General features: G+C 41.3%; 1 protein-coding gene across 4 annotated transcripts in view; it reads left to right on the top strand.

The window, feature by feature from the left end:
* Hdac9 (histone deacetylase 9) overlaps positions 1-22,416 on the top strand; it is an 855,384-nt gene that overhangs the window by 59,794 nt on the left and 773,174 nt on the right. For 3 of the 4 annotated variants that reach the window (XM_060367035.1, XM_060367053.1, XM_060367049.1), the window contains exon 2: positions 21,843-21,959. In XM_060367035.1, the coding sequence (XP_060223018.1) occupies positions 21,938-21,959 (22 nt within the window). In that variant the 5' untranslated portion in view covers positions 21,843-21,937. Of the gene's footprint in view, positions 1-373; positions 470-21,842; positions 21,960-22,416 lie in introns of all 4 variants that reach the window. The other variant, XM_060367042.1, reaches the window with a different exon arrangement.

Here is a 22,416-nt window from a genome sequence, read left to right as displayed (position 1 = left end):
CTCCTGCCACATCTATCATTCTAAGATCAGCTTATCTCTTTTTTTTTTTCTAAAGTTTAACCCAGTGACATCATATTGCTTCAGGTCTCCAGAAGACTTGGTAATGTCACAGCCTCACTTTCTGTCTTCTCCCTTTTCATCTTCTCCTCAGTCTGTACTTTAGTCACTCGATAAGAAGTTTGTAGATCATCTTTTCTTTCTTTAAAAAAAATTTCAAACAATAGCTGTGCTTTCTGCTTTCTGTGATCTTCTTCCAACCTTTTAAGCCTCAAGTCATCCCAAGGTCTAAGAAATGAAACAAAAGTCTTTGCAATACTGCGTGCGTATTATTAATATGTTTCTCAAGTACAATCTTTGTGTTTTTTTACTCCAGAGTTCATCTTATCACCAGAAACTATGGGAATTCTTTCTGCACACTAAGTTTGATCTTTATGGAGTTTCTACAATTTGTGGACAATATGTAGACAAGGTAAAATTTGTCAGTAAATACTCTTAAACTATTGTCAGGTAGACATCCCAAAGAAGCACTGTTTTTGGTGGATTTTACCTAGACAGGTAGCAGTGATAAATGCAGGCTATTTATCCTTTGCCATTTATTTCTAGTCTCTATGAGGTACACATGCAAATATCTTGGCTTCCATGGTGCTAACAGACTTATGGTTGGAAGACACATATGCAAAAAGAGGCAATTACAATGAATCAGAAGGTGATTGGACATGGAGATTAATAATTTGAAGGAATGAATGCAGGTGATGTGGTAGGATTGTGTGGAGTCCTAAGCTTTTAATATGACTGAATTATTAAGGCTGTGCATGTCATGCAGACTGTAGTACTTATAAGCATACACCAGTTACCTCTTACCTTCGCTTAGTAGCGACAGACATTCATATTATGGGGATAAAGACTTATTTTAAATAAACAAAAATCTTTACTTAAACTTCGAAGGAAATGTGATAGAATTCAAATTAATTACTGTAAGACATATTGAAGAGAGTCTTCATTCTCCCCAAAGATTGACCAAAGTAAATAAATGAACAGACATTGTAAAAAGAGGAATTTTATCTTTATATAGAGAGTGTCTTCTTGGATGTGGTGTCTTTGGCAGCCTTTGTGTTTAGATGGAAGATATCTGTCTGAGGCGAGTGGAAAATTTTCCCCTTCGGAAAGAGAAGCAGTTTAGGTAATTACAGAAATCCTTATTGTTGTAAGTTTAGGGAACTTGACCCACGTGGACAGGAGGTAGGTCCTGTCCAGGAGAAGATCCACCCTGAGCAGTAAGATCCTTAGCAGAGGTGGTGGGAAAGGATGCCAATTCTCTGGAGAAGGGACATTTCACAAACAGGTAATACTGTTAACTTACTTGGGGGTGTTTCATGCCAATTGATTGCAGAAAAAGGAACCAAAAGGAGAGAAAAAGATCAAATGAAATGTTCTGTTGGAAGGACACTAATTGCAGTGTTGAATCCATCAGTGGCCTATATGAATCTAAAGCATCAGTTAAAGTGGCAAGCTGTGATGGTTAATGGTGGCTGGGACATTTCTTTACTCCTCAGTCCATTCATACCATGTACCATAGAGTTACATAAATTGGACTAGTAATAGTCTTAATATTTAATATACATAGTCATTGAGCAAGATGTTACTTTATCTGACATATTTGCTTGTCTTGCTCAGAAAAACAACAAAGGAGCAGGCCTTCTTCATAGCTGCTCATACCACTGCCTTTTATATTGTGATCAGCCCTTTGCTGGCTCAGGCATTAAGTTGTATGCCACCAGGACCAAACCGTAGCTTTCTCGGGCCTGTGCTGTGATTCAGCTTTATTTGAATAGAACAGATTATAACAAAGTGCATGTTTAAGTTTCACGTTATTCTTAGGTTACTCTGTTGCTATTTTCTTCCTTCTTTCTTGCAAAATAGCTTTTCTAGTATTTTACCCTATTAATTATTCTTGGAGACAGGACAGTCTTCCAGGGAAGAGTAGTCACCATGGAAAACCCCGTCCCTTTCATTATCTTCCTGAGAAGCAAAGCAGTCACATCCGGATGTTTCTGAAATGCTCTGCAGCCTCACACAGACCAAACAGAAACAATCTTTTTTTTTTTTTTTAAATAAAGATAAAGGAAAAAATATTAAACCACAAAAAGTAGATAGATGTTTTTCTTCTAAGAGTCTTTTAGCTGGTTGTTTCATTAATTCTTCTTAGTTTGGTTGACAAGGATCTATAGAATGTTATTCTGTCTAGTCAACTTATTTAAACAGTAGTATTTCTAAGTAGCGCATCTCACTTTTTTTGCTGAATGGTGATAATATCTTTCCCATGGGTCAGTTCTTAAACACTCAATTATGCAGAACTCTCCATGCCTGGCTGTGCCTCTTGGAGAATGGCAGATAAAGTTCTTCCCAAAGATAGGGTTCTTGTGCAGCCTTGGCTGTCTTGGATTTGCTTTATAGACCAGGCTGGCCTTGAACTCACAGAGATTTGCCTGCCTCTGCCTCCCCAAGTACTGGGATTAAAGGCTTGTGGCCCAGCACCAGAGTCTATTTTGTTTTTTCCCTCTGGCTCTTCAGGTGTAGGATAAAATTGCTTAACATAAAAGAAAAAGTGAAGCTCACTTGCTTCAGTATAATTTGGAAGGTTATAAAATTTGAGCTAAATATTGATGTTTGCTCTCAGTGTTTTTGTCTTCTAATTGGCATGTTGATGGGGACACTTCCTTGGGTGAGATCATTTCTGTGAACTTGGGGAGCATCAGTTCCCTGTTTGCAGTAGACACATGAAAAACACAGCCATTTAACGTATGTTGTTTATTTTTTAATTGTATTTCAGTAATACAGAGAAATGTGAATAGTAAATGCAATAAATACTTTTCCATTCACCAACATTTCTCATTTTCTTACTGAAGATCTCTCCTTTCTGCTAAGACATAAACTGTTTAAGGTCCTTGAGACCACTGCGATGCTAGGCACTGTAAAGGTAAAGGCCCTTGCTGCCAAGCCCAGTGACCTAGGCTAATATATGTATATATTGAAGCATTCTGTGCACAATTCATCCACTCTAGGGTAGCTACTATTCTGACTGTAGTGTCTCTTATTCTCATTTAGTAATTTTTTTTAAAAATTAAAGGATTTGTTGTTAAGATTTTAAATATTAATTTTAACTTTAACTTTTAATTTTAATTTAATATTTTAAATAGTAATATATGTATGCACGTCTGTTAGTGGTTATGCACACGTGAGTTCAGGTCTCTATGGAGCACAGAGGTCTTGGACCCTGGAGCTATAGGCCTGAAGTGGTGCTGGGAATTGCACTCAGGCCCTATGGAAAACACTACACAGCTGTAATCACCGCTCCACCTCTTCAGCCCTCACTTAGCCCTTCGACTGTAGTTATAAACGATTCCCAGATATGTCACACCTTTCTGATATTTTTCACATGACATGTGATTCATTCTTTAGTTTGCTTTGAGTACAAAGGAGCGCCAGTGTTGTGGTGTATGCTGTAGCCCTGTTGTATTGGTTATTGTGTTGTGGTGAAGGTTGTATTATATTGATTGTTGTATTATTATTATTGTAGTTCATTGTGTTGATTATTATTATTATTCCAGTTACTTCAGGATTTATATATCCATTCCTTTTTCCATGAGCACATAGATTGTTTTCAAGCTTTCTGATCCTAATAGTCTTGCTGTAAATATTTCTTTTCCTGAGAAGACACAGGAGGGCTCCCCTAGGAGTAGATTGGCTGGCCATTTGCTAGTTTCTTGTAGCTGCCAGAGAAGTTTTGCTGACTTAAAGTTAAGGTGGGGGTTCTGGCAGGACTTAATTTTTTTTCTGAGCCTCCAGAAGAGAACCCTTCACCCTGCCCTCACTAGCTTGTAGTGAGAGCTCCCACACCTGGAATTCTGACCTCTCTTGGATCTATCATCGTAGGTGTCTGACTAGTCCACAGTTCCACATCTGTCTGCTTCCTCTCTGCTTATCTTTTACGCTTTTAAGATCCTTGTGCAGGAGAGATTGCTCAGTGGGTAGAGGTGCTTGTCTACAGACCTGACAAGCCTGGACCCCACAAGGTGGCAGGAGAGAACTGACTCCTGGGAACTGGCCTCTGGCTTCCGTGTTTGTGCTGTTGTGGTCCATGTATACTCATGCATGCAGCAAAACAGATGAATAAAAATCAGCAAAGAATTATGTCAGGTATGGCGACTCAGGACTATCCCCCATCCTCAGGAAGGCGAGTCAGGAGAATTTGAAGGCAGCCTGGCCTACCAGTTGGAATCTAGGCCAGCTAGAGCTAAGACCCCGTCTCAATAGGGCCAGCAAATAAACTCACAGCCAGTGAGTGCTTTGCCCTCACTTTAATAAGCCACTCTAACCTAGAAATCATTTTGCTGGCAACTTTAATTTCATTGGCAATGTTCACTCCTCTTTGCCTTGTCGATAGCATAGGCATAGACTCTAGGATGTGGTCTTGCTTTGCCTACCACAGGATACAGATAATCAGTTAGATTGTCCCCCACAGCTATTTTAAATGGTATGTGAACGTGAAAGCACGTGTGAGATTCATTTGTTCCTCATCCTGCCAGCAATGGGCTTGTAAGACTAAAACATCCAGTTTGACTGGAGATACTCGGTAACTCGCTGAGCTGCTCTCCATGTAATTATAGGGGCAGAAGTTTTACTTCTTGCTCATGATCAGTTCCTTTCCTGTTTTCAACTCGCTATTGTTCTCTTCTGTTTTATTATTCATTTAGAGATGTTTTTAAAGAAATTTAGTCAAACTTTTTTTTGTTTGCTTTGCATTACAGTAGTTTCTGCCAGATCCACTGACTTTTGTACTTTAAAAGGGTTGATATCTTGGCATGCAGATTTTAATTTTAAAGTTGATAAAGTCTGTTATTTTTGACTTTAAGTCAACAAGTTTTTTTTTTTCTTTAAATGTTTGTATAGCAGAGCAAATTACAGTTTTATAATTTCTTTATATCAAAACATTTTTATTTTTTGAGATGTAACAACCTAAAAATGCCTGATTGATTGGGTAATCTTGGTTTATATTGATGTTAGCTGAGAACGGCCTCACGCATGTAAAGGCTTACGGGTTTATAGAATATTGCTGTTAGGAGGAGCGTTGGAGATGACCTGTCTAGTTTGAAGCTGATATCTAGAGAGACAGTGGCAGATGTAGGAGCTGCGGTATTGGCAGGGAATGCTGTACACGTTGGGTTCCATTGTCTTTACTGAGAAGAGTCTGCCTTACCTTGAACTTTTCGTGTGTGTGTGTGTGTGCATAGTCCTGCATACAAATGCAGAGGTAAAGACCAGTAAAATTACCTCAGGCATTGGCTCCTGCCTACAGCCTTGCTTGACACAGCAGCTCTTTGTTGTATTTCTGTGGAGCATGGCAGACTAGCTGATCCATGAGCTTCCAAAGCCTTCTGTCTCTGCCTCCCATCATCCCTCAGGGGTACTGAATTACAGATTCTCATCTTACATAGTCAGTTTTTACCTGTATTCTGGGGATTCAAACTCAGGTCTTCATGGTGGCATAGGAAGTGCTCTTACCCATGGAGCCATCTTCACAGCTCCTTGAGAAGAAATTTCATGCTACTGGGGACTCAGTAGAATAATGACTGCTGATTTTTAGCCTTAGAAATAAAACATATCCACATGAGAAAACTTCAAGGGGAAGCAATGAATTACTTAATCCCTCACTGTCTGAAAACAAAAGTACAGAAGGAAGTAAGCAGTCTCTGACTGTAGTCATTGTGACTTCTTTGTAGAGAGGGAAATTGTAAAATAAAAATTATCCAGAAGTGTGTTTGAGGATCAGCCAGCTTCCCTAGAGTGGATGATTCCTTTTGGGCAATCAGTCCCAAACATGTTTCTGTTATGGATGACATTCTGGAAGGAATTTTAGTCTAACAAAGACCTTCCACAGCCCTGCACCTTTGCCACTGACCTTCCACAGCCCTGCACCTTTTCTCGAGCCACTCAGTGCTTCTCCTCCACTGTCCACATAGGATCTGTGTCCCCTGTGTCAGCTATAAACTCTCTAACTCAGGGATAAAATTAAGTACATTTCTGATTCCCAAAATAATGTCTCAAGATTTTTTTCACTTCTTTTTCCTTAAAGGAGTGTTGTAAAGGAACTTAAAAGTGAGTGACAGTTGACAAAGATTTGGTTGCCTGGCAACTGGCAATTTAAATAACTAGGAGTTGATATGATTTACCAACCTGATAAACAGCAAGAACTTTAGTATACTCCAAAGGACTGCTACAGATGTTGCATTGAGCTATTTATATGTGTTGCTCTATCTCAATCTATTTTAATATATGCATATATATATGCAGATTTTTTTTCCTGCAGATAGGGAATATGAAAGCAAAAGGCTCTGTCTCTTGCCCTGTGTGACATTAATAGAAGTTACCTTCAGCGGTGATTGTTTTAGTCTCCTCAGGTTTATACAGAGACTTAGTTTCAAATGAGCCTTTCAGACTCAGAGGAAATAAATGCCTTGTGGAACTGGCGCTGATGTTTTGAGTTCTACTATGGTATTTTAAATCAGTAATTGTTGCTGCCTTACTTTCTCGGGCTTCGTCCTTTGAACTTTTCTCCATTTGTTGAAATAGACTGGCTGTTGCTCTTGAGTCTTCACAGACATAATGATGATTAATAGGATTGACCAGAAGTGAACCAGCTTAATTGATTAGCCTCCTCATCAGGCTTTTAGTGCTCTCTTGTGCCAGACAGTTTCCAAGAGCAGGCACTCTGTCTTCAAACCACCTCTGTCTTTACTGGCTATCTTCAACACGGTTCTTCCAAGAGAGGGTGAAAAGGCTGCACCCACTGTATGCCCAAATAGCACAGTGACCCTGTTCGTGTTCCCTCCTGGAAGGAGCTCAGAACTGTGATTTTACATATAATTTCCGTATAGTATATCTGATTAGTCTGTATAAAATTTTGGCTGTTTTGTTGGCAATGACCATGTCCTTAGCAGTACAGCTATTGAGATATTTTGAGGACTAGTTTGATGTTTTTCTGGAAGAGAGGGAGGTCAAGTGGAGAAGACATCAATGAGTTCGAAAAATACTTTATGATATAGGAATGATTTTTTCAACAAAATAGTTGAGAACATATCTAGATAATTTAAAAACTGCTTTTTGAAATTGTTCACAAATTATCCAGGATGGTAGGGCTTGGGGGACATTGGAGAAGGAGGAAAATTCTGCCAACCACATATGTAGAACGCATAAAGCCAGCATTCTAAGTCTGCATGCCAGCTTTCCTATGAAAGTTCCCTTTTACTTTTAATCACAATGAAAACTTATTAACCCAAATTCAGGTAGGTTTGTGATGTCCTATTCTTAAAAAAATGACAAAAATGGTCAGTTTGTCATTGTAGAGATGGTTGGCAAAGGAGACCCTATCTGTCATAATGATATCATACAAAATGTGCTGAGCATTTTAAATATCCTGTCACTCATTCCAACTGGCCCTACAAGTTCTATTAGGCCTAGCAACTTCCTGGTGAGGACAGGGAAGATTAGCGTGCTAGAATCACTTGTCTGTGCGTGTACAGCACAGAAACTAGAGGTTGAACTTGTATTAAGATCAGTCAGTTCAAAGCAAAGTTTGCCTTTCATTGTGTTTCTGTTTTGTTATTTTGCCTCCTCACTGTTCAAATGCATTTGTTATTTTCTGTCATATTTAGGCTTAGTTGTAATCACGTGGAAGCTTGTTAAAAACAAATCCCACCCCCCCCACCAAAAAAACCCAAAAAACAAACAAAAGAATTTTTGCCGCTCTGAGTTCATCCCAGACACTCTCCCTTCAGAAGTCTCAGATAAGTCCAGAATCTGTGCTTTCAGAGGGTTCCTGAAAGCATAGCCTGGGAAAGCCATGGTGTAGACACTCACAGAAGCACATTGTAAGCCCAGGCTAGATCCCCACTCGGCTGAAGCCCTTGCTCCTGTGGTACATTCAATTCACTAAGTCTCAAAGTGTGAGCCTGAGGTACTCTCAGTGGGGGTGTAAATGTGATGTGTGAGGTGATGCCTTCTGAGCTGCACATTGGTGCATGCACAACGTTTAGGTATTTCCTGGGGTGGTGTTACATGCTCACAGGAGGTCTCCTAGAAAACAGTTACGTGTAGTCGAGAAGAGAGCCAGGGAGTGATAGGATTAACATAAATCTTACATTTATCATGGCCTGGCAATGGACAAGAGGATGAAGATGGGCAACTGACCTTGGTTTAGCTCATTAGTGAAGGTGGGCTAGTTGGCCAGGTGTCAAAATAACAATTTGTTAAGTTGGGAGATGTTCTGCCAAAGCCTCCCGGATGTGGGCATGAGGAGTAAAGAAGATCAGCAACAATGTGGGTGTCAGTTGAGAAGGCGCCTGGCTGGTTGAGGCCATCCTGACTTCCTTCTCTGGTGTGTAGTGTCGGTACTGCTCTTTAGTTCTTCACGTTAGCGGTATCCTGTGCGGGTGGGCCTGGAGCTATGTTGTCGCTGCGTTAAAGTCAGGTGGCCCTCTAGTAGGTAGAGCACTGAATCATCAGTCAGTCTGCCCCAGAGAGTGACCTCCCTAGGCTCTCATATTTAAGTTTGGTCCCCAGTTGGTAGAACTGTTTGGGAAGGATTAGGTGTGGGCTTGCCGGATGAGGAGTGTCCCTGGGGAGGGGAGGTGATGTTTCAGCAGGCTTATGCCACTCTACATGAGCTTTCTCTGCCTCATGCTTGTGTCTAAAGATCCAATAAGCTCTGAGGTACTGCTCTTGCGCCTTGCCTACCTTCCAGCCTGCTGCCATGTTCCCTGTGATGGCCACGGACTCTAACCTTCTGAGTTGTAAGCCTGCATACAAACTCTTTTTTCTCTAAGTTGCCTCGGTCGTGGGGCCTCATCGTAATAGAAAAGGAAATAAGGTAACAGGCTGAGGCTCCATTGCAATTCCTAAAGGGATCTGGGAAGGAACAAGGATAGTTCTCCATGTGAGGGAAATGGACCACACATTTTTTGTTTCTTAATTTCTACAATGCGGTAGCTGTTACTAGCTTAAATTTTTCTCCATCTACTTTCAAGTTCATGGGTAATTTTTTTTTTTTTTTTACAATGCAGGTAACATCAATGGAAGATTAAAATGAATGTGGTATATTCACAAGCAAAAGATAACACAGTACACTTTTTTTTTTTTTTAGAATACACATTTGTCTTCTAAAAGAAAGACAGCAAGGGAAAAAGCTTTAGTAATTAGATCCCTTTGTCGCTCTAGCAGAGGGAGATGATTAATCACTACTGCAGAACTGTGCTCCACAGCAGGAGGTGCCCTGTGTCACTCTTTGCTCTTCAGATGGATCTTGTCTAAAGTAAAGTACAGTTTGTAAACTAATGCTAATAATAGCCAATGGCTTGAGTACTTGCCCCTTCTCCATTACCTCATATTATTTCTGCTAATCCTCAACATGACCTAAATAATTCATGTTTAAGCGACTGAAACTCAGAGAAGTCAATTGACTTTCAGACCACCTAGCTAGTGAGACATTTCACTGGGGCACTTTGCTGCCTGGTGGTACTGTCGGAAGGTTCCAGCATTAAAGAATTCTCAGAGCCCAGCCTCATCATACACACAGTATCGGAGCTTGAAAAGGAGATCCATGCCACTGTAAATTACAATGATAGATAAAGGTCTTTTGTATTTGGCTTGCTGATCATAGCCTGTTCCTCTGTACAGGGAGGTATGAAGTAGACCAGGGGAGCTTGAATCTTTTAAGCATGCTTCATGGGGTGGTTTTCTGCAGCGAAGGTTATAGTGTATGAGTTACAAAGCCCTCCTGCTGCACAGACATCAGAGGTTGTCTGTTACAAGTTCCTTCGCTTCCACTGCTACTTCTTTTTCACATTCTATTTTGGACTTCTGTCCCTTGTGTATTTACAGGTAGATAAAGTACTTGCTCTCTCTCTGTGTCCCTGTCTCTGTCTCTTCCTCCCTCCCTGTCCCCTCTCTCTTTCTTTCTCCTTCTCTCCCTCCCTCTCTTTCTCTTTCTCTCTCCTTCCCTGCTTCTCTCTGTCTAGTCTCTTTGCCATGACCAAAAAACTGAAAAGGGACCTGTACATCCTGCAGTTCCTGATCATTGTGGTCTCAGTTTTGTGCTTATGAGGGCTGATTCCTTTTTGTTCATGGAAGGAATTTGCAGAAAGGGATCTTCACATATCATCCAAGAAAAACTATGGAATAAAACCTTTTGACAAAATTATATTTATTATGATAGGGATTGTTGAGGATATAATTTGGCTACAGGATACTCTGGGGATTACATCTGATGTTTTAAAAATCTCAGAATCACTACAAGGGATCTATTTTTATCCATGCAGGTACTGTAGTTGGCAGCATTTCTTCTTCTGAAGTGAAATATCCAGCAGGCCATTTCTGATTATGTTGTGTATTTTTAGATGTTACCATTGAGTTATATTTATAGTATAGACTACTGAATCCTATCTTAAATATGCAAAATACATGCATAACTAACCTCCCAAGCTGTGTTCCTTGCTCTATATTACACCCATAATGTAGCCCGTGTTCAAGTTGTTCTCCTAAAGCCTTAGGAAGAAGCTCACTACTTGCTTGTGAAAAGTAAGCACGGAGAGTGCATGTGGTGCGTGGCCCTCCGCACACCACATCCTATTCAGAGCTGAGCCTCGAGGGTGGGCACAGGTGGGCACTGACACCAACAGACCCCAGACCCCAGGGATGAGGGTGAGCTGAAAGGAGCTGTCCTGCCAACTTTGTCCCGGTGCCAGTGACCCAGAGGACTGTGTGTGGCATGAGGGCAGGTTAAATCACAGACTGAGTTGAGGCATTGGTGTGGCTCTTGCTAGTACCAGTCCCCAAAGCTAAAAATCCCCAGATTCCCTGTTCTGTTACTCAGGACAACACGAGTAATGTCAAGGACATTTGGAACATTGGAGACCGGCCCTTCTGTTGCCATTAACACTGGAAGGGACAAGGCTCACCATCCCATTCTCCACTCTCTTGAAGATATCTGTTTTATTTGTAGGCAAACTAGAGCTTGTAAAACCTCTCTAAGAGCAAAGTGGTTTTTTATTTGTTTTGTTTTTTTTTTCCTCTTGGGGAGGAAATAACATTGGGAGGTGGTAAGAAGGTAACACATTGACCCTTCCAGTGGTTAGAGAAATCACTTCAGTAGAGAAGCCTATGAAATGGCACTGACTTGTACAATACATTTCATAGGTAGTTTTTACCCATTGTCCTTTGACTCCCACAGCCCATGAAGGCACCCACCCCTCAGGGTCTGCTTTTCCTGTAGATTCTAAATATATATACATAGTATCTTGGATCAAATCAAGAACTGTCTTATAGTCCTTTAGAATTGTGTATTAACAAGCCGAGTAAATAATTTTGCCCTGAATAAGATAACTGATGGTTCATAGGTTTAAATCTTTCCCTCTCTTCACTTACTCATCCAGCATTTATTGTGCACCTGCGCTATTCCATGAGTTATGCCAATGCAGGCCGTTAAGAGAGTAATGTAGTGCAGCCCTAAACTGAACAGCCTTATGGCAGGTAAGAGCACTGCCTTCATGTAGGAAGCAGTATCATTGTCTAACAGAATATATTGAAAATGTAGGCAAGGAAGCTGAGCAATTACTTGGAATGGCTGATTAAGAATTCTCATGTTGACTCATGCCATGAGAGAGAGCCCATGCCTGACACTGCCCGGAGGACCAAAAACGAGAGGCTGGATGGCCCAGAGACTTAGGGTAGAACCAAACACACGGGGGGGGGGGAAGTCAATGAAATGATGCAGAGTGATATTCTGCTATACTCATAGATTGGTGCCTAACCAGTTATCATCAGCGGCTTCACCCAGCACCCGATGGAAACAGATGTAGAAACCCACAGCCAAACATTAGGCGGAGGTCAGGGAGTCCTGCAGAAGAAGGGGAGGAAGGACTGCAGGAGCCAGTGAGGCTGGAGGACACCACAAGGAAACCCACAGAATCAACGAACCTGGACTCACTGAGACTGAGCCAGCCATCAGGGTGTTTGCCTGGGTCTAACCTAGGCCCTTTGCCTGCATGTTACAGTTATGCAATTTGGTGTTTTTGTGGGACTCCTAAGAGGGAGCAGGGGCCTGTTTCTGATGGTGTTGCTTGCTTTTGGGACTACTGTCCTTTTGCTGAGAGAATTAATGAGAAAAGAAAAGAAAAACAACCTTGAAAATAATTCTCACGTTAACACGGCCTTAAAAAGTTCAAGGCTGGACGGAGAGTAAAAGTAGGAGTGTCTTTTGTAGAGAGAGAGGTATCCAGACATGGACAAGTGAACGGTTTCCATGGGAATAATGAGGACCGACAGCTAGTTGCGTTAGTGCACCCATACTGCTGTACAAACTTGTTTATTCTGGTTTTCTGATGCCCGATCTCTCGTACTAGTTAGGAATGTTGGGCTTCTGGCTGGTGTACATCATTCTGTAGTGACCGACTTCACTATCCTAAGTTCAAGAAGCAGTGGTCTGCATGTTTAAATGTGCTACGATAGTAACCATAGTTAAGTCTTCCTGTCAAACAAAATATCAGAAAACATTGGGTTTTATTCTAGGAATAATGGCAGATGGCCTGGAGACATGGGTTTTATATGTGAGGAGAAGAAAGACAGCGAGAAAAGGATTAGAGTGTTGAAGGAACTTGAATGTCACTTGAAATTTTCTGTCATCAAAGTTGCTCACTCATTTAGCAGGGCAACAAGATAGAATGGTAGACCAAAAAAAAAAAAAAAAAAAAAAAAGACAAAAAAAAAAAAAATCCAAGTAAGAGCAAAGGATCACCTGAGTGGTGCAGTATCAGTTAATACAAAAGAGAAGAAGGTGGAAGTGAGTATGTGGTGTAGCTCTCTGTGCCTCTGTGTAGCTCGTGTTGGCATAGATCTCATTGCACAACTCATGCTGGCTTTGGGTTTGTGATTATCTTGCCTCAAACCCCCACGGACTGGGATTACACAGTGTGCCAATTTGCTCTGTGATAGGAAAGGTGTGTGTGTGTGTGTGTGTGTGTGTGTGTGTCTTCATGTGTGTGCTGGTGCACATCTGTGTGTGTTTACTTGCAGGTGGAAGCAAGGATGTTTTCCTTGGTTCTTCAGGTGTCTTGCTTGGTCACCGGTCGCATTACTTGCTGAAGCATGGTCTGCAGCTGCACCTGGAGCTTGCAGATGTGTCGAGGGTAGCTAGCCAGCTTCTCGCAGGGATTCCCTGTCTCCACCAGAGGTTGCAGGCAGGCGGCCACATGCATCTGTGAACGCTGGGCTCTGGACTCTGCCCCTCCTGCTTTTGCCGTCGGTGCTTAATCCACCGCGCCATTTCGCTAGCAAATGAATGTTTTTAAGAGTTCCCAGCGTTACCTTTCAAGCTTGTCTGTGGGAAATGCAGAACACAGTGAAATGAGGTGGACTTTCAGGTTTCAATGGTGGGTGGCAGTGTGCCTGGCATGTGCTTAGTAACGGCTGTGGACTAGACATCAGGAGCAAGCAATTTTCTAGAGGAATTACCGCAGCCGTTCAGGTTCTGCAGCATGAAAGGATGGCTGCAGTTCTGAGTTATTTCTTTGAGCCTAGTGCCCTAGTACAATGGGTTTACTCCACCAAGAAGCTACCCGTACAGCTCACTTGATAATCCGAGTCTGCCCATGAAGCCTACTGGATAGAGGAAGCACAGCTAATGGCTCCCCCTCCAAACAGAGGGATTTGCAGCTGAGTAGACTTGACTAAGCTTTTGACTTGGAAGTCTGGGAAAGATGAACTAAGTGATACATAGAAAGGGTATTTGTTGTTAGCAACATAGATTGCAAAAGAATTGGGATTTTTTAGTAGGGTATTTGCAAACTAGTACCAATTGAGTAAAATGAGGAAAAGAAAGAAAACTGTAATACAATGGTCAGAAAATAGCAATACTACCAAAGGAGTAGGGTGACATTCAGGAATCAGGAAATCAAACTTGAGTCCTCATGCAACATACTTGGTTGCCACTTACTTGAATTTTTGAGTTCATCTTACTAGTAAGGGACTGGACAGGTTCTTTAGCACAGAGACCTGGGGCTCGGTGATGACTCCCAGAACTGTGATGATGAGGTAGACAGTCTTGATATTTAAGTAGTTCAGAGGTGATTGTATGTACTTCCTTTTGAGCTGCAAAGACAGCACTCACAGGGTGAGAAGGCCAGCCCCTCTACTGCCAGTGTGCTCCAGGAGCAGATGCTGAAAACTCTTTAAGCTTCAGCTGTATCTTTAAAGAGGAAATTATATCAGATTATTCAGTGTGCTTAAAGGGCTGTGGAAAGCCAGAGAGCACACTTCAAGTGTAAGTTCTTTGTGACCAACTTGCATCATTGTTATTGAACCTATGAGCAGATTACTAAAACACCTGCGGCAAGATCACGTCAAAGGGAGGGACAGTGATGTGGGCTGGGGCCCTGGATTGTATCAGTGCCCACCCTTCCTGGTTGCAAGAATAAGTTAAAGTGTTGCAAAATATCATGCCCTGGGGCTTTTTAAGGATGAAAGAGTCATAGCAGTTTTCTTCTTATTACACTGTGTTAATTTTCTTCAGTATGAACCCATGCATATTTTCAGGCTAATGTTCAAATTAATTGAAGCTATTAATTGAAACCATATATCTATTGTATGTTCTGACAATTTTCATCTATACTCTGTTATTTTTTTATGTTTTTATTTTGGTTATCTCCTCATGTGAAAGCCAGTTTTATATTATTCAGAATCCACTCTTATCATAAGAATGACAAAAATGTAGAAGAAAAACTTCCCCACTCTAGTCTTATTTCCTTGCATTCTTTATCCTGGGATAAAGTAGTATGGGAAGAGTTGAGAGTAAAAAAAAAATTAAAAAAAATAAACAAATAAAACCCCATCAAATTGATGGATGTTGACCACTGAACCCTTCCATTACTAAGCAAATAAAAAGATTAGTAATTCATGCAAAATTCCATTTCAACTTTGCCTCAAAATTGTGTAGACTGGAAGCTGGGGAGATGGCTCAGTTTGCAAAATATCTGCCATGTAAGCCTGAGGGTTTGAACTGGGATTCCCAGCACCCATTCATAAACAAAAAACCAAAACAAAACCAAACAAAAAACTGGCATAACAACAGAGACAAAAGCATCGCTGGGGTTTACTGGCAAGCCAGTCTAGCCAGGTACCCAGCCGTTGCTGCGTACTCATGGACATTTGCATACACTGGGCACACAGCACACAGACTATAGATGCAGGTGCTAGTCTTTGCCTCTGTGGCCACAAGGAGGAGGCGTGTGTGGCCTCTGAAGCAGCCACACCTCTTTGCAGCAACTGTGCGGGACTTCGCACACAGATCAATATTCCCTGAAACAGTACAGGAGGACTCTTGAAATGACTGTATTCCAGTACACGGCTCTAATTGCAGTGATGACTCCAGCTGAATGTGGCTTATTGGAAATAGAAGTGCAATAAGTGGGAACTAATGCATAGCAACACAGAAGTGTCTTCTAGTTTTCTGTGAAATATTTAAATAACAATGTATTTAGAGTGTTTTAAAAGTGTGTTATGATTAGGCAGTTATTTAAAAGGTTGAATGTCAAAGAGAGTTGTTTAAATTTCAAAAACACTGATATTTCAAAGCCAGATTCTTGTTTCTATGCCAGATTCACTCTGTACTCAAGTTATGAAGTCAAAACCCAATAGCTATACACTTACCACAAATCAGGCGGGTGCAGACAATTGTTGTGCATGGTGTTTGTGGAAGCAGCAATACATGTTACTAAGGTTAAGCTTTTGAAAGCTATCTGGTGAGCTGAGTTATATTTGTAAATATAAAAGGTATCCCTGGTACAAAGGAATATTATACAATAAAAGCATGAAGAGGGAAAATGGCAGACCACGCCTTTGCTGAGATTAGAGCTGCTTCATGTATAGTTTCCGAAGGTTTTTCTGATCCTTGATAGTTGCTAGTCATTTGCTTATTTACCTGTTTTAAATTTTTTCTTCTGAGATAGTCTTACTGTATAGCTCAGGGTTGTCTTCAGTTTGTGACATTTCTGCCTCCTCCCCCAAGAACGGGGATTCCAGGCATAGGCTGCATGCTCAGGTTCTGGTTGTTTGCTTAAAACACTATTTTCAGAAATTCTTTCAATTTTATCTAGCGTATTTTGATCATGTTCCCCTCACTCACCTAACTTCTCTCAGATACCCACTCTTACTGCCTTATCCACCAAACTTCATCCTCCTCCCCCTCTTTCTCTTTTTAAATATATAGCTGAGTCCAGTATATGCTACACAAATACCCTTGGGTGTGAGGCCTGCCCTGGAAAGTGGTTAATCTACCTTGGGTCACATTCTTAAAGAAAGCTCCCTCTCCTCTCAGCAGCTACCTATTGTTGCCAGCAGCTCCCAGCTCTGGGTGGGACTTCAGACCCACCTCCCTGCTCAATGCTTAGGTTTTGTCATCTTGACCTTGCCCACGTCTGTGTTTGCTGTTGTCACAAGTGCTGCAAGTTCCTATTTTCACCAGCTTGATGTATCCAGAATACATGGTTTCAGTGTGGTCACCCATTGCCTGGCTTTGACAGTGTGTGTTTCCTCTCCTCTGTGATGATCCGTGAGCCTTTCCAGAAGGAGCCTGATATAGATGTGCCATTTAGGAATTTGCACTCCACAGTCTTTTGTTCTCTTTGCACTGACCGGTTGTGGGTCTCTGTGTTAATCACCTTCTACTGCAAGAAAACCTTTCTCTGGCAAGAGTTGAGAGATGCTCTAATCTAAGGCACTAGCAATAAGTTGTTGGGAGTTGGCTTAATACTGTGTTTACTTAACAGAATAATGCTAGTAGGTTTTCTTTTCTTTTCTTTTTTTTTCAATGCAGTTTATTCAGGAACCTTGAACAATCATCTGACCCTGGGGAAAGCCAGCCCACAGCTTAAATAGCCTCTGGGTAGCCAACCCCAGCATGCCACGTGGGCAATGCAGATAGGTCCACATACATGGAAGCAAGCCAGATCCTCAGCCTTAGCCAAATGTGGAATTATTCGTGACAGAGAGCACTCACCATCGGGAAGGTGGAAGGCGGAAACCAGCTCCATCTTTAAGGCACAGCATTCTGCAGCTCTCTACAGTTCCCCCTTTTTGTTTTAGACGCATCAGGCAAGAGTAGAGGTCTGATCTCTGATATTAGAAATAAATTGGGACCTTGTACCGATGTTCATTCAGGTGTCATCCACCCAAAGAGCATCAGACCCGTCTGATACCTTTTTCTCAGAGGCGGGACCTGGGGCATCAACCTGCATGCAATCAGACATGCTCTTCTCTGGGTCCAAAGCGACTGACCCTGAGTGCAGTGCCCAGCCTCGCATCCTGAGCATAACATTTTAGCTTTTTATGGTAGCCAACCATGCTTGGGGAGACTGTCCTGCTTCAATGGCTGTAAAGGCCTGAATGGTCATGGCTGCATTACGCTGTTGTGAGACTTTAATCTTGCATATATACCACAGGCAAACCAAGGAGACCAACACCAGAAGGCCTGCTAACACTCCCATGCCCGCCCATTCCTTCAGATGATTCATGGCTGCAGCAATCCATGATGATAATACTGTGGCTAGTCCTGCGTCCACTCTGGTAGAATTTACTGTGACAATGGCCACTCTCAGCTGCTCCATCGTAGTATCGAATTCTCCAGTCCAATTACCTAAAATATAGCTCGACAATTGTTTAGACAGATTTGCAGCACAGGAAAAATTCTCATGTTGTATGCTAGTGACTCAAAGTCCAGCATATTTTCATTGACAGCCAAGTTGAGCGATTTGCCATAGGGTATCAATTTGCTCCTGCACGAGGTCAATCCTCTGACTGAACACCATCAAACTTCCTTTTAGTTGAGCATTAATTCCTTTTTGTACAACTAAGGCATGAGCTACGTTGGCTAAATGATTATTCAGGGTCTGAGCAGTCTGCCCAGTATGACTCATGGCTAATGCCCCGGTGGTAGCTCCAACAGCCGCCAATGAGATGGCAGTAACAATGGTGGCTGTAGTTCCAAGATCCTTTTTCTGTCTGAAGAGAGTCATGGCGTAAGGGGCATCAACGGGCACAGGCACCCAGCGAGGCATGCGAGTAACCAGGGCATACCTAAATTTACTAGCATTCCAGCATTGGGCAAAAAAGCAAGTATCATTACCACAATTACTTGGCTCTATCTGGCTAATAATGAATAAAAATGGGGGATATAAACAAACAGGTGTGGGCTTATAGGAAATATTATGAGAAGCCTTAACCCCCTCGTTGGAACATCCTGCATCAGTTCTAGAACTAGCAGTGGTGGTGTCCGAGGTCTGAGTAGGTTCAGGAGACCATTGCCCCCAGGGGCGAGACGTGCTCCATGTAAATTGACTAACTCCATGTTTTCCTCCACTTTTGAAAGTCCTTTAAGGTTCTTAAATTATTTTTTCCCTTTTTTTTAAATTTTTCATCAATTACACTTTATTCATTCTGCATCCCCCCATAAGCCCCTCCCTCCTGTAGCAGCTTTATTTGTAATAGCCAGAAGCTGGAAACAACCCAGATGCCCCTCAACTGAAGAATGGATGCAGAAATTGTGGTACATCTACACAATGGAATATTACTCAGCAATGAAAAATAAGGAAATCATGAAATTTGCAGGTAAATGGTGGGATCTGGAAAGGATCATCCTGAGTGAGTTGTCCCAGAAACAAAAAGACACACATGGTATATACTCACTCATATAGACATACAACATAGGACAAACCCACTAAAACCTGTGCATCTAAAGAAACTAAGCAAGAGAGAAGACCCTAACTAAAATGTCAAATCCCCATCCGGAAAGGCAAAGAGGATGGACATCAGAAGAAGAAAAAAACAGGAAACAACCTAGGAACCTACCACAGAGGGCCTCTGAAAGCCTCTGCCCTACAGACTATCAAAGCAGATGCTGAGCCTGATGGGCAACTGTTGGGCAGAGTGAATGGAATTTTAGGTAAGAACTCGGAAATAGTAAGAGCTAGTAGGTTTTCTTTAGGGCTTATCTAGCAACAGATCCTTGGCCCTGAAAGTGCTGCCAGCTTCCATTCTTGGAGTGGGCCTTAAATCTGTAAAGTGGTTATTTCCACGTTAGTGGCACTATTGCACTGGCGAGCATGTCTTGCCATTTTTTCTTGTAGCTCACAGAGTTCACAGCTGAGTAAGAAGAGTGATTACTTTTCTCCTCTCATAAGTAGCATGCACAGTACCTTTCAGACCATGAAGGCTGACCAGTAGGCTTGAAATTTCCAGGTCATTGCTAGCTTTATTTCTCTGTGTTCTATAACTCAAATATGTGGTGTTTTCAGCAATAGGGTCTCACTCTCAACTTCTGGGGGTTAACCAAGAGCAATGTTAATATTTATAATGTTTGGGGATCTATGGGACCCCACTAGCCAATAACTTCAAAAGAAGTATCTTGTTTCTGGTCACAGGATTTTTATTTGTTAGTCTAGTCTATCTTGTTTTGGAGGGGTAATTTCCCCCTGTTGAGGAGTGGCTGCATTTACACTCTAATGTGTATACAAGTACACGTATACATAGATGCATATGATGTATATGATATATTATACACATCTGTATATGAGGTGTATGATATATTTGCATGTGTCTAGGAGGTATCTGTATGCACATGTATATGTATGTATAAGGTATAGATATTTATACTTATATATATGATGTATATTTATAGGTATATCTATTTTTAGGAAGATGTTACAGCAGTAGGTTTTCGTATGATGTCTTTATTGTTAGAGATCTCTATCTTCACTGCTCTATTCCGCACCCCATACCCTATTTAACTCTTCCGTCCCATCATTCCCCTTTCCATACTTATATCACAGCACCGGACCTCTCACCTCTGAAAGCCCCCCCCCTCCCCACACCTCTACGGTCCCTTACTGGTTCCCTGACCTCTATGGGTATTCCAAACAAAGCACTCATATACAAAGATTCAAAATTACCACTATATTTGAGACAAACATGCAATATCTGTCTTTCTGGGTCTGGGTACGTTACTCAAGATGATTGCTTACAGCTCCAACCCAGACTGCCACTGAGAATCAGGAATGTGTTCCAAGCATTTATGAGATGTTTCAGGCAACATTCTAAAAATAAAAAAATGACAAAATTGTGAAGCCATATGTATTCTTTTAAAATAGTCTATAAAGTTAAATTCTATTAAAATGTACTCTTTTATTTGTTTGTATTGTATTGTATTAGGTAGCAGAAGACATCTTGATTATTTTCACCAGAAAAACATAGTGACGGGTAGTGGTGAGAGTAAAGGCTGAGTCATAAAAATTATTTATTAGTTTAGCTCTTGCAACAATAACTCAAATGTGATGATACACTATGTCTGAATGCAGCTTGTGACTCTGAGGAGCTATGCAGGTGGCATTATTATAGTTTAGTACTGAGATCTTTCTATTCAGGTGTCAATGTCAGAATGACCATTTTCCTATCTAAAAACAAAAGAAAATTGCTCTGCCTTTTCTCCCTCTTGTAGAGGTGTTGCTTTCTTACTGACATACGAGTCACAAATCTGTAGATATCACTGATAGGATGAGAATATCAGTGTAACTTCTCAAAAGGATTTACCAAAATGACCATTTTTAGTGTTATTTTGAGTCTTTGTACTTATCAAACCCTGAAGAAAGTGTCTGCTGTTCTGCTAGGCTGCTTTAATAGCTCAATGCTTATTTCTACTTAGGATCTTTACAGCATTAGTGGTGTTCTTGGTGTTGTTATATATTTCTTCAAAGAAGTATATATTTATATCCAGCTTTATACTTTCTTGCAAAAATAGTAATAACACTTTCAAAATACTGATGGGAAATGAGTCTCAATAAATATGCTGTTTTCTTGAGGTAGAGAGACATGGTTTTCAGAGCTCCAGTATCTTCTGTATAATACACTGCAGGTCAGATCTATTTTAGTTAGATGCTTACTAAGTGCAGTTTAAAAGTTTTTTTTTTTTTTTTTAAGTTTGACTTTCCAGTAAACAGTTAGGGAAATGTCCTTGGAATAGCTTTTCCTCTAAGTGCCTGGACGTGGGAGTGCACTCAGAAGCAGAAAGCCCCTTAAATTCCCTTTGCAGACTCAGTTAGTGGCACTCTGAGAAAGAGGGGCTCTTACTGCTTTTAGCAGGAACAAGATTGCAAAAGACTTCAAGAAGTGGAAACTGTCATGGGGATTTTTTTTTTGTCACTCCTATGCTTTATGACCTTTTTGTTGCTTTTTTAAGCCATTAGTTCCCTCCCCCACCCAAATGCTTCTGTTTCTTACAAGTAAATATTTGACAATAATAGCTAAAAAAGCTACGTAGAGACATGTTTATATTCATAACTCCAAAACTTGGTTTCCGATTTCTGCTGGAATGGAAAGAAGCATGAAGTGGCAAACTGGAAGCCAACTGCAACCATGTTTCTCCACTCATGGGCTGTCTTCATTTCCAGTGCATCATGTTCACGAAGTCCCCATGTTGAAAGCAAGATGGACATTGTTTTTCTCTCCTATCCAGTGCTGGAGAATCAAAGCTAGGGCCACTTCCATAGTAGACACACACTGCAGCACTGAGCTGTCAACCCCAGTTCACAGTTGCTCTTTTCCTGCTAAGGAGTTAGAGCTCTGTGAAGGTGATGTGGCTCTCAAAGACCTAATTTGTGGCGGAGCTAGGACCCAGAGCTAGCTCCCTGGTTTTCGGTGGCTAACGTGATCTGGATATGACACGGTGTGGTTTTCTTATGCTCTAGGTTTCTTCTCTGCCGTCCTCACTCGGACCACCACTGTCAGCTGTGAGCAGGCTGTGACTCTGCATCGCCAACCATCAGCCCTTCCCGTTCCCACAATGAGCTCTCCAGTGCAGCCAGGTCTGTCCTGTTGCCTTGTGAACTGGTAACGTACTTTATCTGGAGGATATTGTTGCTTTGTATTGCCTCAAACCAGGCAACTGAAATCATCAAGGAACAATTTTTTTTTTAGGAGGATTAAATAATACGATAATATAGTTTGAATTTTACATTCTACAGTTAATTCTCTATTAACCCAGTTTACTTTCTGAGTAATTTCATTTGCATTGTTGTCTGAGCACTGGGTGTTGATTCATCTGTTTCGAAGTGAATGTTCAGATTAAATTTTCTGCAGTTATAAATATTAAATATGATGCAAAAATTTAATTCATACCTGCAGTCTTTCTATTTGCTTCTAAATTAAGCCGTCAGGCCTGGGAGTAGGTTTATGAGTTAACTCCACCTCCACTGCTTTGACACACAGGAAGGATATTTTTCCTCCCCACCCTTCTTTGCTGCCCCTCCTATTTCCTATAGG

This window comes from Meriones unguiculatus, chromosome 1, assembly GCF_030254825.1.
Source record: "Meriones unguiculatus strain TT.TT164.6M chromosome 1, Bangor_MerUng_6.1, whole genome shotgun sequence".
In the NCBI taxonomy this organism is placed as follows: Eukaryota; Metazoa; Chordata; class Mammalia; order Rodentia; family Muridae; genus Meriones; species Meriones unguiculatus.
The sequence above is the reverse complement of the archived record's forward strand: the minus strand, read 5'-3'. Positions and strand labels throughout refer to the sequence as shown.